At 32.7% G+C, this 14,842-nt stretch overlaps 1 protein-coding gene across 2 annotated transcripts in view; it reads left to right on the top strand.

Annotated features, from left to right (window-relative positions):
• The window catches only part of LOC141504365 (uncharacterized), a 32,562-nt gene extending 18,247 nt beyond the window's left edge, over window positions 1-14,315 (top strand). Inside the window, exons 3-7 of one of the 2 annotated variants that reach the window (XM_074209320.1) lie at window positions 2,976-3,890; window positions 5,175-5,269; window positions 7,937-8,104; window positions 11,839-11,996; window positions 13,753-14,315. In XM_074209320.1, the coding sequence (XP_074065421.1) occupies window positions 2,976-3,890; window positions 5,175-5,269; window positions 7,937-8,104; window positions 11,839-11,996; window positions 13,753-13,905 (1,489 nt within the window). In that variant the 3' untranslated portion in view covers window positions 13,906-14,315. The remainder of the gene's footprint in view (window positions 1-2,975; window positions 3,891-5,174; window positions 5,270-7,936; window positions 8,105-11,838; window positions 11,997-13,752) is intronic. The other variant, XM_074209321.1, reaches the window with a different exon arrangement.
• The last annotated feature ends 527 nt before the right edge of the window (window positions 14,316-14,842 follow it).

The raw sequence follows: 14,842 nt of genomic DNA, 5'->3' as shown, positions 1-14,842 counted from the left end.
CAAAAGGATTTCTTTTTTCTTTATCTCTTGCCATATTCCCTTTTCTAGACCTTCTAAGAGGACTGTCTAGTCATTGCTTCTCATTCTGATCTTGTCTTATAGTACACTCCAAAACATAGTGTTCAGATGTGGTGTTAATAAATAAATAAATAATGAAACCAGCAGGTAACTAACATCTTTGTTAAATAGAATGAATTCTAATTTGGTGAGGATTTATAAACATGTGTATCATTCAGGATTTTTTGTTTAATAGAACTTGTGATACATAAATCAATAAAATAATTAGCTATAAGTTAGTATTATAGAATTTCAGTGATACTTGTTCTTTTAAAAAAAAATAGCATCCTGCCTCCATATTTCCAACCAATACAATATAATAACCCTGGAAGATAAGTACTGTTGTATCCCCATTTTACAGTTGAGGAAATTAAGACAAACAAAGGTTTAAAGTAACTTGCCTAAGATCATAAATCTGATGAGGCATATACAGATTTTCTTGTAAACAAGGAAAGAAATTCAATGTTGATATGGACTAGATTTCTTAAGGAAATTTTAGCAAAAGTTAAGAGAGAGTAAGTAAAGGTAGTTGCAAGGTCATTACAACTAGTAATCTATAGAGGATAAACAGCATAAAAAGAGAACAGCATAGAGAGAGAAAATAAAGGACAATTGCAAATGATTGCAACTGGACTGATCCTGGGGATAAGTAACTTAATTACTAAATCGAAAGATCTTTTCTCAATGCTATCAATTTTGAGCTCTTTGACACTGTTGATCACCTCTCCTCTTATAGATTCATTATTCTCTAGGTTTTCATGACACTGCTCTTTCCTGGTTCTTCTTTCACCTGTATAACCTCTCCTTAATCTCTTTTATTGAATTTTCATTCATGTTATATTTCTAACCATGGGTGACTCTTAAAACTCTGCCCTTCTTATTCTCTTTTTTCATTTATACTCTTTCACTTGCTGACTTCATCAGTTCTCATAGTTCAATTGTCATCTTTATGCTGATGATATCTACATTTCCACCCCAGTTTTTCTCCAAGAGTTCTAACCCAGTTGGAGGATCTATATATGGCTTAACCTTAACATGTCTAAAATAGAATGGTTTATCATTCCAAACCTTCCTCTTTCTGTTCTCTCTCCTAAGGAAAAAAGTCTAGCAAAATATGTTCAATCCTGGCTCTGACCCTCTGCAAGGGGAACTGGGCATCTGGCTGGCACAACTCCTACAACTCCCCTCCTGCCCCCCCCACTACTCCCAGACCCTTTGTCTAAGATACCTCCCCAGGGCTCGGGCTCTGACTACCTCCCTGGGGCTGAGGACAATGTAAATTATTGGGGATTTCAGTTTACTTTTGTAATAAACTATTTTTGTACCGTAAAAAATATATATATATATGTTCACATATTGAAAATATCTGACATGATAGAAAATGCTCCATACCTATGAACACCCCATCTCTGCAAAAAATTTTGTAGGAGAAAGATATCATTTCATTACTCTCTTGGGCCAAACTCATTTTTTATACTTTCATAATATTATGTTGTACTTTATATTTGCATTATTTTAGTCTTTGTATATAATCTTCCCTCAACATTAGGGTTTTATATTCATGGCTTGGGTTATTCAATGGATGGCTATCTAAATTAAATAGGAATTTTTTGAGATTTGTGGCTATTGGGGGGAAAATCACATACAATACAAGTATGTAAAGAAAACTAAAAAAATTTAGTAAGTCATAAATTTCATAAATAGTGCAAATTTTATCATTTATTTCTATAAGCAAAGATACATAAATTTATTTCAAACACTTGCTTCAGCATACTGGGAGCCACAAAGTCTGCATAATATATGAGAAAGTAATCTGTCCTGAAATAGTAGAAACTGCAAATTTTTCAATGAGTGCATTGTTGTTTTACTTGTTTTATGTTAAATAAATATGATCATAATTATTAAAAAATAAAGGTTTGGAGTGAGTCCTAAAGCTAACTCTCCTAACCCCTACAAATGTTGAGGGATGATTGATTGAATGTTGTTTTTCCTGGCTCTCCTTACTTTATTTTCCATTGTCATATTAATTTTCACATAAATCTCTGTGTTCATCATGTTAATTATTTCTTACAATACAATTATTTCTCATTTCATTAATGTACCACAATTTATTTAGCCATTCTCCAGCTGATGGGCATCTACTTTGTTTCTAGTTCTGTGTGTTACAAAAAATGCTGTTATAAATATTTTGGTATGCAGCCCTATTTTTGTCAGTGACCTCTATGGAGTATATGCTTAGCAGCAAAATCTCTGGGTCAAAGGCTATAGATATTGTAGCCACTTAATTTGCATAATCTCTCATTGCTTTCTAGAATGATTGTATCAATTGACAATTCCAAGAAGATGAGTCTTTCTGATTCCAAGCTCAGGGCTCTATCCACTGTACCACCTAGCTGTTCAAGATTACTAAGATTTGAACCCAGCTTGTATGATCCAAAATTCAATTCATACAACTAATCAATGTCAGAACCAGTATTTTAGAATCCATTTCACCAGATTTCTTGTCCATTCTTTTCACTATACCAAACTACTTCCTGAATCCAACCAAAGATTTCTTTAGAGGAATTATTGCCATACTTGCCCAATGATCCCTACTAGTTCTCTGAAGAGTACTGGTTTTTCTACTATGCCATTGTTATGTAGAAATAGAAGAATCTTAAGGCATGAGATAGTGTCTTTAAATTGGGAGAATCATAGTATACACACACACACACACACACACACACACACACACATATATACATAGTATATACATAGTGTATATATATGTATGTTTATTTAGGGGAAAGATTAGAATCAAAAAGTTTTGAACTCTTATGGTCTCCAGCTGCACTGAGTTAGAGAAAGCCTACTTCACAGGATGTATTTTAAATGTAAGTTCTTACTGACTACAAGCTGCATTTTGTTTTTCCCTACAGAAAAATACATGAATCAAAGCAAGATAGAAAAACTATGCCAATATACTGGATGGTTGTTCCACCTACTAGCAGAACAGAGACAACAGACTATGAAATAGATTTCACTAAAGAAACATGGGAACAGTCCTCAGAGAATAGTTTACCAAAGGAAAAAAGTAGTAAAGACACCCTCAATTATGAAGATGCTGGCAACTCATCTAATGCAGTTGACTCTAGTAATGAAGCAGAAGAAAAGGAAAATGAAAAAAATTATGTCAAAGAAACTGAAGTGAATAGAAAAGGGTATGAAGATGAAAAATCAAGTGTTAAAGGGGAAGAAGAAGGAGATTATGATGCTGGTTTTTCTGAAGTAGAAATGAATGATAGCAAAGATAATGAAGCTATCTACACAGATGAATATTTTTCAAATGAAAAAGATGTAGAAGATAATGAATCAGATGAAGATTTTAAGATAAAAAAAGTAAATAATATGACAGTGATGAAGAAATCAACTTATGTTATTACTTGTGATAAGTGTGATCAACAATTTGTATCACGGAAAAAATATGTGGATCACAGCAAAGATGTACATCAATCACGTCCTGGGAAGGTCTATCAATGTGAAATCTGTAGCAAGTCCTTTGCCAGTTACAACAGCTGTAAAGAACATCGAGCTTGTGTGCATACAGAAGAGAGGCAGTTTGCTTGTACTCTCTGTAATGCTACTTTCAAACGAAAGCGAGATGTAAGAACCCATTACATGCGGAAGCATGAAGGAAGAGTAAAACGACCACTTTGTTCTGTATGTGGAAAAATTTTGAGTTCTAGAACAGCACTAGTATTCCATATGAGAACTCACACAGGGGAGAAACCTTATGAATGTAGTGTCTGCCATGCTAAATTTGCTCAACCATCCCAACTTAAAATTCACACAAGGTTAGCTTTTGTTACCTCTTAATTCTCTCTAATCACCTATTCCTACCCCTTTTTTCACGATTGTCTTTCTTGAGTTAACTTTTAATAACAGAATAATATTTCTATTAGTGCTAAAAATAATTACCTTTGTTTGCCAAATGTAACTTTAAAGTAATTTATTGTTAATAAATTCTTTCCATCTCTAAAAGTGAATCATCTAAACATGTAATTTTAAATTGTTATTATATTTTCTTAAGTATTCCACTTTATAATGTAATTATAAAAAATTATGTTTAAAAGAAAAACTTTAGGAATGTTTTGCATCCCATATGTGCAAGGGAACTTTCTATGAAATGCAAAGATACGAATCACATGGTATTAAGATTGCATTTAATGTGGTAGAGCAGATTTGTTTCTTGGTATGCAATTAAAATTTGACATTCAGTATATCAGTCGATAGTTTTAATTTCTAGTCATTTAAAAAGAAGAGAAAGTATGCTTTTAATGAAGAAAATGAAAAAAAATACCCAAGAATTTGACTTTCTAATATAGGCATGTTGGGATTATGGTTATATTATCTTTAACCTTTGCCTGTGTTTAACACCTTCTTTTGATTCATCCTTGATTTCCTCAACCTGCAAAATCAAATGTAGGACCATGAAATTCTGAATTGCTTGTAAGATGGAGGTATACTTAGTCATAGGATTTAGATCTGTAAGGAATCTCTTATGTCAATCTAGCTCATCCCTTTTGTTGTTGTATACATGAGGAACTGAGGCCCAGAAAGGTGAAGAACACCTCCAAGGTGAGATAAGTAATGATCAGCAAAACCAGGATGTGAACCAAGGTCCTCCAGTTTCTCTTTACTGTATTAGCAATTATGCTGCTCTCCTTAAGAGTTTGGCTTAACAGTCTAAAGATGATGACTTATGGGTTGTCTTACTTTTATTTACTCATTTACTTTTATATTTTAGTAATTTTTTTCTTTTACATTAGCATCATATACAAATATGCAAATTCCTTCTCCTACTCAGGAAGCCATCATTTGTAGAAAGAAATCAATAAAGAAAAAATCAAATCAACAAAACTAATCAGTTTATTATCAACAAAATTTAATATGTGACATTCCACATAGTAGTCATTTATATCTACAGAGAAGGAAGGGTGAATATGTTAGTTTTATAACTCCCTTATGAGCTACTTCCACAAATAATACATATATTTTTCTCAATAAAATAAGCTCAAGATCAATTATCTATAGGTTTCTTTATGCTATTACTAAATCCACATGCTTACTGGATACAGGTCTCATACTGGAGAAAAGCCATATATTTGTGAGGACTGTGGAGCAAGCTTTGCAGATAAAGGAAAACTAAATGGCCACAAGAGGACTCACACAGGTTTGTATTTAACATCATCTTCATGTATAGAATAAATTCTTTTTTGATATTTTAAATTAAATTCTCTATATATTCAAGTGACTAGATTATAAATGATTTTTCCTATATAGAGATATAGATTGAGGTATTATAGTATACTTTGCCAAAAACAAGATGTTATTTACGATAAAAATTCTGTCTTCGGAGGAGCTGAAAATTCTTGGTCACAATTAAATACAATTTAGGACTGGAAACTAGATTTTCAAGATCCTTGAACCCTAATTTTAGGACTAAATCAAACAGTTTTGAGTGCTACTATGTGCAAGAGATAGTAGTAAGCACTCTGGAGAACAGAAAGAAGTAAAAGACAGGATCACATGGCATAGGATAATCTCCTTGAAGGCAGGGGTGTCTCTCTTTTGTATTTGTAGGCTTAGTACCTAAGTCTAGTACATAATAGGTATTTATTAAATACTTCTTGGTTGATTCAGGAAGTTTATAACAAAATTGGTGGAATATTGAAATTACCTTGGGTTTTCCATCCCTAGAGTTAAAGTGATGTTTTAGTGTAAAACATTATTAAAAATGAATAGAATTCACTTTAGATTCATCAAATATAAACCTTTTTAAATAACTTAAAACACTTTGTAAAAAGGCAAAAACATTTCAATTATGAAACCCCCCTCAAAAAAATTTTAAATGCAAGAAATCTCATTTTATAATGTAAACCAAGAGTTTAGTCAGATTCTATTTGGATGAATTGTCTTATTTTGCCTTCAAAAACTTTCAAAACTCCTATAATGACCTTAAAAATTCTTCCCTAAACAAAGACCTGCCTTCTTAATACCAATATTTTCCTAGTTTTACAAATTCACAATGATTATCACACAGAGGGCAAGAGAGAGGAGCATGTTGGATGTGAGCAGGGTATAACATATAACGAACTTTAAAGAAAAATAGAAGTAAAGAGTGTTATCAGGAAAATGTATGCTACTAAAAAGATTAATTAGTAACAAGATTAATAAGTAAAAAGGATGATGGATGACATGTGAATAGCCTGAGTGCTTTTATTATGAAAAGAAAATAAGAAAGGCTTCCAATATATTGATAAATTCCTGTGGTGAATTTATCTGGGGACCCAGCTGAAAAAAAAATAACATCTATAAGAACCACCTCTCTAGTTTCAGATACTTATTTCAAAGCTTTTAAGCTGGTGACTGACATGTGTCTCAATATTCCCTTCCTTTAAAAGTGATTAAAAAGTATGTGCCATTTATCTCCCTTACATATTTACTGCAATAAATACATTGTAATCACAAATAATGTCCTTGAGAAAGTGTTTATCTAATAAAGTATTAATGATTTGTAATGAAAAAAGGCAATTTTTATTGATGAATTAAAAGGTTGTGATTATACTAGGTAACTAGAATTCAATTTTATTTAATTAGAAAAATGGGTAGAAATGAATGTTTGCAGATGGCAAAATGATCATTCAATCAACCAGCACTTCTTATGCAACTGTTACACGCCAGGAATTGTGCTAAGCACCGAGGGTACAAAGAAAGGCCAAATATTGTCTCTTTTGTGATCCCCATTTTAATGAGGGAGACAAGGTGCAAGCAATCATGTACAAGCAGGACATATATAGGATTAATTAGAAATCATCAACAAAAAGAAGACACAACTATGAGGAGGGATCAGGGAGGGCTTCTGGCAGGTGAGTTTTTTTGCCAGGACTTGAAGGAAGCCAGGGAAACCAGGAAATGAAAATGAGGAGGGAGAGAATTCTAGGGATGAGGGACAACCTATGATAATTCCTGGAGTTGGGAGATGAAATGTCTTAAGGGAGGAGTTTAGTGTCACTGGTTCACATACTGTTGGAGTGAGAAAGGTCTAAGAAAACTGAAAAGCAGGAAGGGAGTAAGTTATGATTGAATTGATGCAAAAAGAGGATTTTATATTTGATCCTATTCAAGATAGGGAATCACTGGAATTTACTGCAGTGGATGACATGGTAGACCTATGCCTTAGGAAAGATCAATCTGACAACCAAGTAAAGGATGGACTGTGGTGGTGAGAAATGAAATGTGGTGACCAAGCAATAGCTTTTTTAGGCAGCAGGTAGGAATGAGTTGCTGAGTTTCTACACCAGGGTCATGGCAGGTGAGATGAGAGATAAGGGATGGGGGTTTATGCAAGAGATGGTAACAGATTTTGGTAAGAGATTGAACATGGACAGTGAGAACATGGAGTGAGGATGATGCCTGGATTTCAAGCTTGAGCAATTGGGAGGATGATGGTCTTGACAGTAACAGGGAAGTTAAGAAAAGGAGACAAGTTAAGGCATTTTGCTTCAAAGCATAGTATATTCTTTAAAATTTAAATATAAAACCCTTTGAGGAAATATTTTATAAATCAGTCTAATATTAAAAAATGATTTAAGAATACATATATAAAAGTAATGTCATCCTCATGACTGAATAGAGAATGAGATAGAGAAACATGGACAAAATGGCAGTGTGCAAATTTAACAATGAAGGGGACAGTGTTAACTTTCAATATAAGGCAAGAGAAATGTATCTAATATGTGAAGGTTAAAGATATTCACAATTGTAGTTCTTGAATTATGATGAAAACTACAATGAAAAAATTGACATTAACACATTTGCAAACCCTTTATGTTTTTAGGAGAACGGCTATTTAAATGTGATGTCTGTGGAAAACATTTTGCTACCAATGAATACTTAAAATGCCACAAACGATGTCATATGGGAGCTAAGCCTTATAAATGTGACGTATGTGGGAAAACATTTGGATTGAGGGCCTCATTAGCTCAACATAGCAATGTTCATGCAGGTAAAGATATACTTAAATAGAGCAAATAAGGCATTTATGTTGGAAATCAACAGACTGATATTGTGAAAGTTTTTGAAATTATTTATTTAAGATATTATTTGAGTTTTACAATTTCCCCCCCCCAATCTTACTCCGCCCCCCACAGAAAGCAATCTGTCAGTCTTTACTTTGTTTCCATGTTGTACATTGATCCAAATTGAGTGTTATGAGAGAGAAATCATATCCTTAAGGAAGAGACAAGAACAATAAGATACCTGTTGGGGTTTTTTTTATTTTTTTCAAAATTAAAGGGAATAGTCCTTGAACTTTGTTCAAACTCCACGGCTCTTTATCTGGATACAGATGGGATTCTCCTTTGCAGATAGCCCAAAATTGTTCCCGATTGTTGCACTGATGGAATGAGCAAGTCCTTCAGGGTTGAACATCAGCCCCATGTTACTGTTAGGGTATACAGTGTTTTTCTGGTTCTGCTCATCTCACTCAGCATCAATTCATGCAAATCCCTCCAGGCTTCCCTGAAATCCTGGTCCCTCCTAGTTTCTAATAGAACAATAGTGTTCCATGACATACCTATACCACAGTTTGCTAAGCCATTCCCCAATTGAAGGACATTTACTTGATTCCCAATTCTTTGCCACCACAAACAGGGCTGCTATAAATATTTTTGTACAAGTGATGTTTTTACCCTTTTTTATCATCTTTTCAGGATATAGACCCAGTAGTGGTATTGCTGGGTCAAAGGGTATACATATTTTTGTTGCCCTTTGGGCATAGTTCCAAATAGATCTCCAGAAAGGTTGGATGAGTTCACAGCTCCACCAACAGTGTAATAGTGTCCCAGATTTCCCACAACCCTTCCAACAATGATCATTATCCTTTCTGGTCATATTGGCCAATCTGAGAGGTATGAAGTGGTAACTCAAGAGAAGCTTTAATTTGCGTTTCTCTAATAATTAATGATTTAGAGCAATTTTTCATATGGCTATGGATTGCTTTGATCTGGTGAAAGTTTTGATATTCACTATTGCATTGAAATTTTTGTTATACAGGGGTCCTAAAAGTTTTTGTGCCTTTTTAAGTGTTAATAATTTAAAATTGGACTGATACTTTCTTTAATTAAAGTAATTTTTTAGTTAAGGTAACTTAAAAGTCCTAATAACTTAAGACTTCACTAAACCTTTGGAACACCTTATTTATCTTCCTTAACAGCAGCACACATTTATTTATTTGTTTGTTTGTTTGTTTGTTTGTTTTTACAAGGCAGTGGGGGTTAAGTGGCTTGCCCAAGGCCACACAGCTAGGTAATTATTAAGTGTCTGAGGCCAGATTTGAACTCAGGTACTCCTGACTCCAGGGCCGGTGTTCTATCCACTGTGCCACCTAGTCGCCCCAAAGTATGACTGGGGTTTTTTTTGCAAGACAATGGGGTTAAGCTACTTGTCAATGCAGCACACATTTTTATACATTTAAGTACCACATAAAGCATTTTCAAGTTCCTTTGTTTTGTTTACTAGATTATAATCTACATTAGATTAGGGACTGAGATTTATCTAAACTTGAAAATACTCCTACTGCCTAGTCTGACACTTTTTAACAAAGGATATGTTAAAAAAGTTTACCATATTGAATTATCATAATGACCCATGAGGTAGTTATTAGTACAACTATTATTCTCATTTTACAGGTCTGGGAAACAGAAGCTTTGAAAGGTTTTATGAGTTGCCCCAGTTTGTAATGGGGACTCCTAAACTAATTTTTTTTATTAGTTTTTGCAAGGCAATAAGGTTAAATGACTTATTTAAGGTCACAAAGCTGAGTGATTATTAAGTGTCTGAGGTTGTATTTGAACTCAGGACCTCCTGACTCCAGGACCAGTGCTCTATCCCCTGTGCCATCTAGCTATTCCATGAGCTAAATTTTCTGACTCAACTCCTATGATATTACTACTACTATACTGTATCACACAACACTATACTACCTAAATTTGTTGTTACTAGACTATTAAAACCAATATTAAAAAGGTAAAGTGTTTAACTTAGAGATTTTACCTTTTTTTTACTCTTGTTCTAAAGATGGAGACATACTTCAAGTACATCAAAAGTATTTACTGAATAAGTGAATATAAAAGAAATATAACACTTGGCCCCTGTCCTCTAAGAATTTGCAATCTTGTTATAGAGTCAAGATATAATCATATAAAACAGTCAACAATGCAAAATTCCATATGAATGGTATTTTAACACTTTACCACTTATATTCTACAAGAATTCAAATAGCAGTATCAATGAGGAGGCATTATAGCATTTTTCAGAAACTCAGGACACCTGGGTTTTTAGTTCTGGTTCATGACACTAACAAGTTGTGTAAGGCCCTAGGCAAGTTACAGAGCATTACACAGTTTAAATTCCTCATCTTAAAAATAAAGAGGATAAATTGACAAAATTATCTCCTAAAGCCCTACTACCTCTAAGATTCCATAACTGTCAATATATACTGAATCATATGTAGCAAGATCTTATTGATAAAGTTGTCTTAGTCAAAGTTATCTCAGTGTAGATTTAAACTTAACATACACACAAATATTTCTGTCAATAACATTTCCTAAGTTCCCATGATTTAATAATAAATTTTATATGCCTATAATTTAAAATTGTACCATATTTTCATTGTCTCCTAACAAAATATTTTTTAACAAAAAATATTGCATTAAACTTTAAAATAAGATGAAAAATAGTGGATAGTAAATGAGCTGTAAGCTACTCTAGCTGAGTTGATGATAATGACAGAAATTTAGTAAATATGGTTTAAATCAAAGCTGACAATTTCTTAGTTGTGTGCCAAAGTTTGAGGGTCTCAAATTATTTAAATTGAGAGTAATCTTTTGTCAACCTAATTCATAGGATTGTTGGGAGTAAAGGGTTTTATAAATTGTAGTCTAGTATACAGTTAAGAGTTGTTACCTTAATTTTTCTCTTAATTGCAGATTTTGAACAAGGCACAAGAAGAAAAATACCAAATTTTAAAATGTCCTGTCAATTTCTGTGCAGTTGATTCCTTGTCATCCATATCTCCATTCATAAAATAAAACTTAGTTACCTTTCCCGATCTGAGAAATAAATAATGAACTAGAAATCAGTTATTAAAATTGTTCAGTTGCATGCTACATTATTATTAACAAATACAATTATGGCACTATAGTACACTAGGAACAATGTATGATTTGGAATCAGAAGTTTAAAACAGAAATTATCTTTGACATTTTTATTTGGAAATAATTTTCCACTGGCTATTTTTGGGGGAAAGTACTTCTAGAATAAAAATTTTCCATAGTTCAGATCAATAAAAAATTTAATAACTTTGGTTTTACGTCAAAGTCATCAATTCCCTGTCTTGCCCTTCTTTCCTGAGGCTTCTCTTGACCAGGAAAAATAGTTAAAAGCAAAGACAAAATTCTGCACCAGACATGACCTGTAGTCTCCCACCTTTCTAATGAAAATATGGGATATGTTTCATTAACTACTAGAGGAACCATTATGCATCATTTTGTAAGAGCTTTCTCAGGTTTTAGTTTCTCATTGTAATAACAGTTTGATTAGCCATTCGGCAATTGATGGGCACCCAGCTTGCTGACAGTTTTTTTAGGGCAGTACCCAAGTGTTTCATTCACCTTCTAAAAATCTTGTTTTTAAAAATTGTGTTATGAAATAACTACACTGATTTTGACACATTTCCAGAGACTCGCCCATATTTCTGTGAACAATGTGGGAAAACTTTCACTCAGCAAGGAGCTCTTAGACGCCATCAGCGTATTCACACAGGAGAAAAACCATATAAGTGTCGTGCTTGTGAAAGAACCTTTACAGACATGTCGACATTGAGGAGGCATGTGTCGGTAGGTTGATTCTACATAGCTTGAATGTATATCCATTAGCTTGAAATTAGTATGAACAGACATTAAGAATTTCATCAATTTATTTTTCTTTTACCCCAAATATTTTTGGCTCTTGTTCTTAACAAAATATGAAGACAATAATATTGCAGTAATTATTTCTCCAATTGTGGCTAATAGAGTTTTACTCTTAGATCCAGTCATCCTTATGATGAATAGCACACATTTATGAGTTGGCTGGCTGAGAAGTAGCCTTTGTCAATTGAACAGAACAAAGTTAATCCTTTACTTGGCAATCATACTTCATTAGCACACACTGAATAACTAATGGGTGACTGGCCTTAGATTCTGGGAGAGCAGTGCTTCCTGATCATAATTCTAGTGGGTTTTTAAATAACTATGAAAAACCATTTTTTCCCTTTTCTGTCAGTTGGCTAAACTAGAACATGCTTAAATCAAGTATAAAGGATTAGTGCAGGGAAGCCAATAGATTTAGCTTATTTCTCTAATCTGTCATATGAGGTTGCCAGTTGTATAACTATTCAACTTTCCCTAATTTGCAAAATGATGGTATTTGAAGAAAATAAAATCCTGTCCCTTACATGCCACACAGGGATGTTTTAAGGAGAAAGAGATAATATTTGTACAAACATTTTGAAAATAAAGCTAATATTTGCACCTGACATTTACCTAGTATTTTATATACATTATCTCAATGAACTTGAAAATAATCATATGAGGTAGATATTACAGTTATCATCCCTGTCTTATACATGAAGAATTTGATGCGTAGATTTAGCTAGTAATTGTGAGAGATTTGTGATTTAAACCCAGGCTTTCCTGACTACATGCTGATCACACTATCCATTGCTTGATACTGTCTCTATATAAAAAATTATTTTCTTGCTTTACAGTCTTAATTATTTTTGATGTTTGATATTTTTTATTTAACAGTGAGTACATTTTACTATATAGACCTCAGTATTTAATTAACTCACATATCAATGGTCCTTCCTTGATATTGCTAAGTGTAAAAGAAACAAATATTTCTATTAGTCCAAAGCTAATTCTGGATTGCTGATTATATAGAATATAAGGGGTATTAATATTATTTGCACAATTATGTCCTAAATTTTTTTTATTTAAAACCTATGTGTGATATCATGAAGAATACTATTTAATCAAATATTTTTGAATAAGTAATATTACCGAATGGACTAATGTTTGTAGGAGGGCTTGGCAATATCAAATATTATTTTCATAACGTTCATTAGGATAGGATCATAGAAACATTTTTTAAAGTATAGGGAACATAATTTAAATCTATCATTTGACGGGATCATGTAACTGAGAAGAGTTACATGATTTACCAAAGTTATGGGGCTAACATCAGAGATGGAAACTAGAACTCCTTACTTTTACTCCAGTACTTTGTAATGAAACTTAATTTAAAAGATTTTTAAGAATATTTTAACTAAAATAAATTAAAAAATGAAGCTTTAGACTTTATTCAGTAAATTTCAAAACTTAACATTGGAGGCAACTGAAACGGGCCTTAGCTCATGAGAGTTAGCAGTAGTAAATAGTGAAATCAGTCTTCTTTTTATAGCATGGGTAGAATTTTAGTCAACATTTTGATATTAATAACTCACTGCTATTTAGAAATGTCCATTATCATGATTTAGGATACTTCTGATTTCTACACTGGTTTTTCTTGAGTATTTTTAACCAGTGCTCTTTTTTTCTCCTGTTCTATTAGATCCATGATCGAAATGCACATTGGAGAAGTTTCCTGATAGATCTTACTACCAAAAAAGACCACAACTGGTCAAAAATTGAGACCTTATCAGATGTATGTATGAGTGAGGAGCCAATACCTGAAATTTGGTCAGGTGACCAAGGCAGACTATAGAAACCAGAAAATGCAGTTGTGAAAACTGCTTGTCACAGCCACCATAGTACTAATAATCATTCGTGTGTTTGCGTGTATGTGTGTGTGTGTGTGTGTGTGTGTGTGTGTAAGTGAGACCTGAATTGACAAAGCTTTTTACATGGTAAAAAAAAAATCACATAATGAAACATGATCAGGAATTTTAAACTCCTAATTCAACTGAAGATGGCTCATTTTGATGCTATATATAGCCATTTAGTTTTGTTTTGGGTTTTTATTGTTTGGGAAGTGATATGACTCCCATCAGTAATAACAAATTTGTTTTAATAGATTTTATTTATTGGAAATTATATTCACATATTATAAATGTATTATGCCACTAATCCTTTTATATTCAATTCCACATACCATTTTTAAACTATTAAATTTATGTTTATATTAAGTTAATGCTATAGTATCCGTGACTAATTTGTGTTTGCTTATAGAATGGTTTTTAGAAGCTTTCTGAGTATAAAAATTTGAAAGAGTCAAGCAGTAGTTGGATTTAGAGATTTTTGAAATAAATAAAAATGGCAAGTGAAATTTTATCTTTTGCTTGATTGATATTGATGTGGTTGCTTTATATTTTGTAAACATCTTAGCTGAATCGTATGATATGTATTAACAGTTCTTATAATGCAAATTAATATTATATAATAGAAAGTTATTTGGGGATCTATATGGTTTTTAAAAACTTACCAGCAGTTTAGGAAATCACCAAAAAAAACCCAAAAGGAAACTACAATTTTAGTGTCATGTTTGTATTTTTAGTATTTCTTTAAAATAACAAAACCTAGATCATATCTCATTAAGATTTATCTTATTTAAGCAGAGAAACTGTGACTTAGAACCTTGCCAAAGGTCACAGAACCTTGAAACATATATGTAATCTATAAGCATTATGTTCTCAGTATTTGTG

The sequence above is a fragment of the Macrotis lagotis genome, chromosome 1 (genome assembly GCF_037893015.1).
Source record: "Macrotis lagotis isolate mMagLag1 chromosome 1, bilby.v1.9.chrom.fasta, whole genome shotgun sequence".
Classification (NCBI taxonomy): domain Eukaryota; kingdom Metazoa; phylum Chordata; class Mammalia; order Peramelemorphia; family Peramelidae; genus Macrotis; species Macrotis lagotis.
The sequence above is the reverse complement of the archived record's forward strand: the minus strand, read 5'-3'. Positions and strand labels throughout refer to the sequence as shown.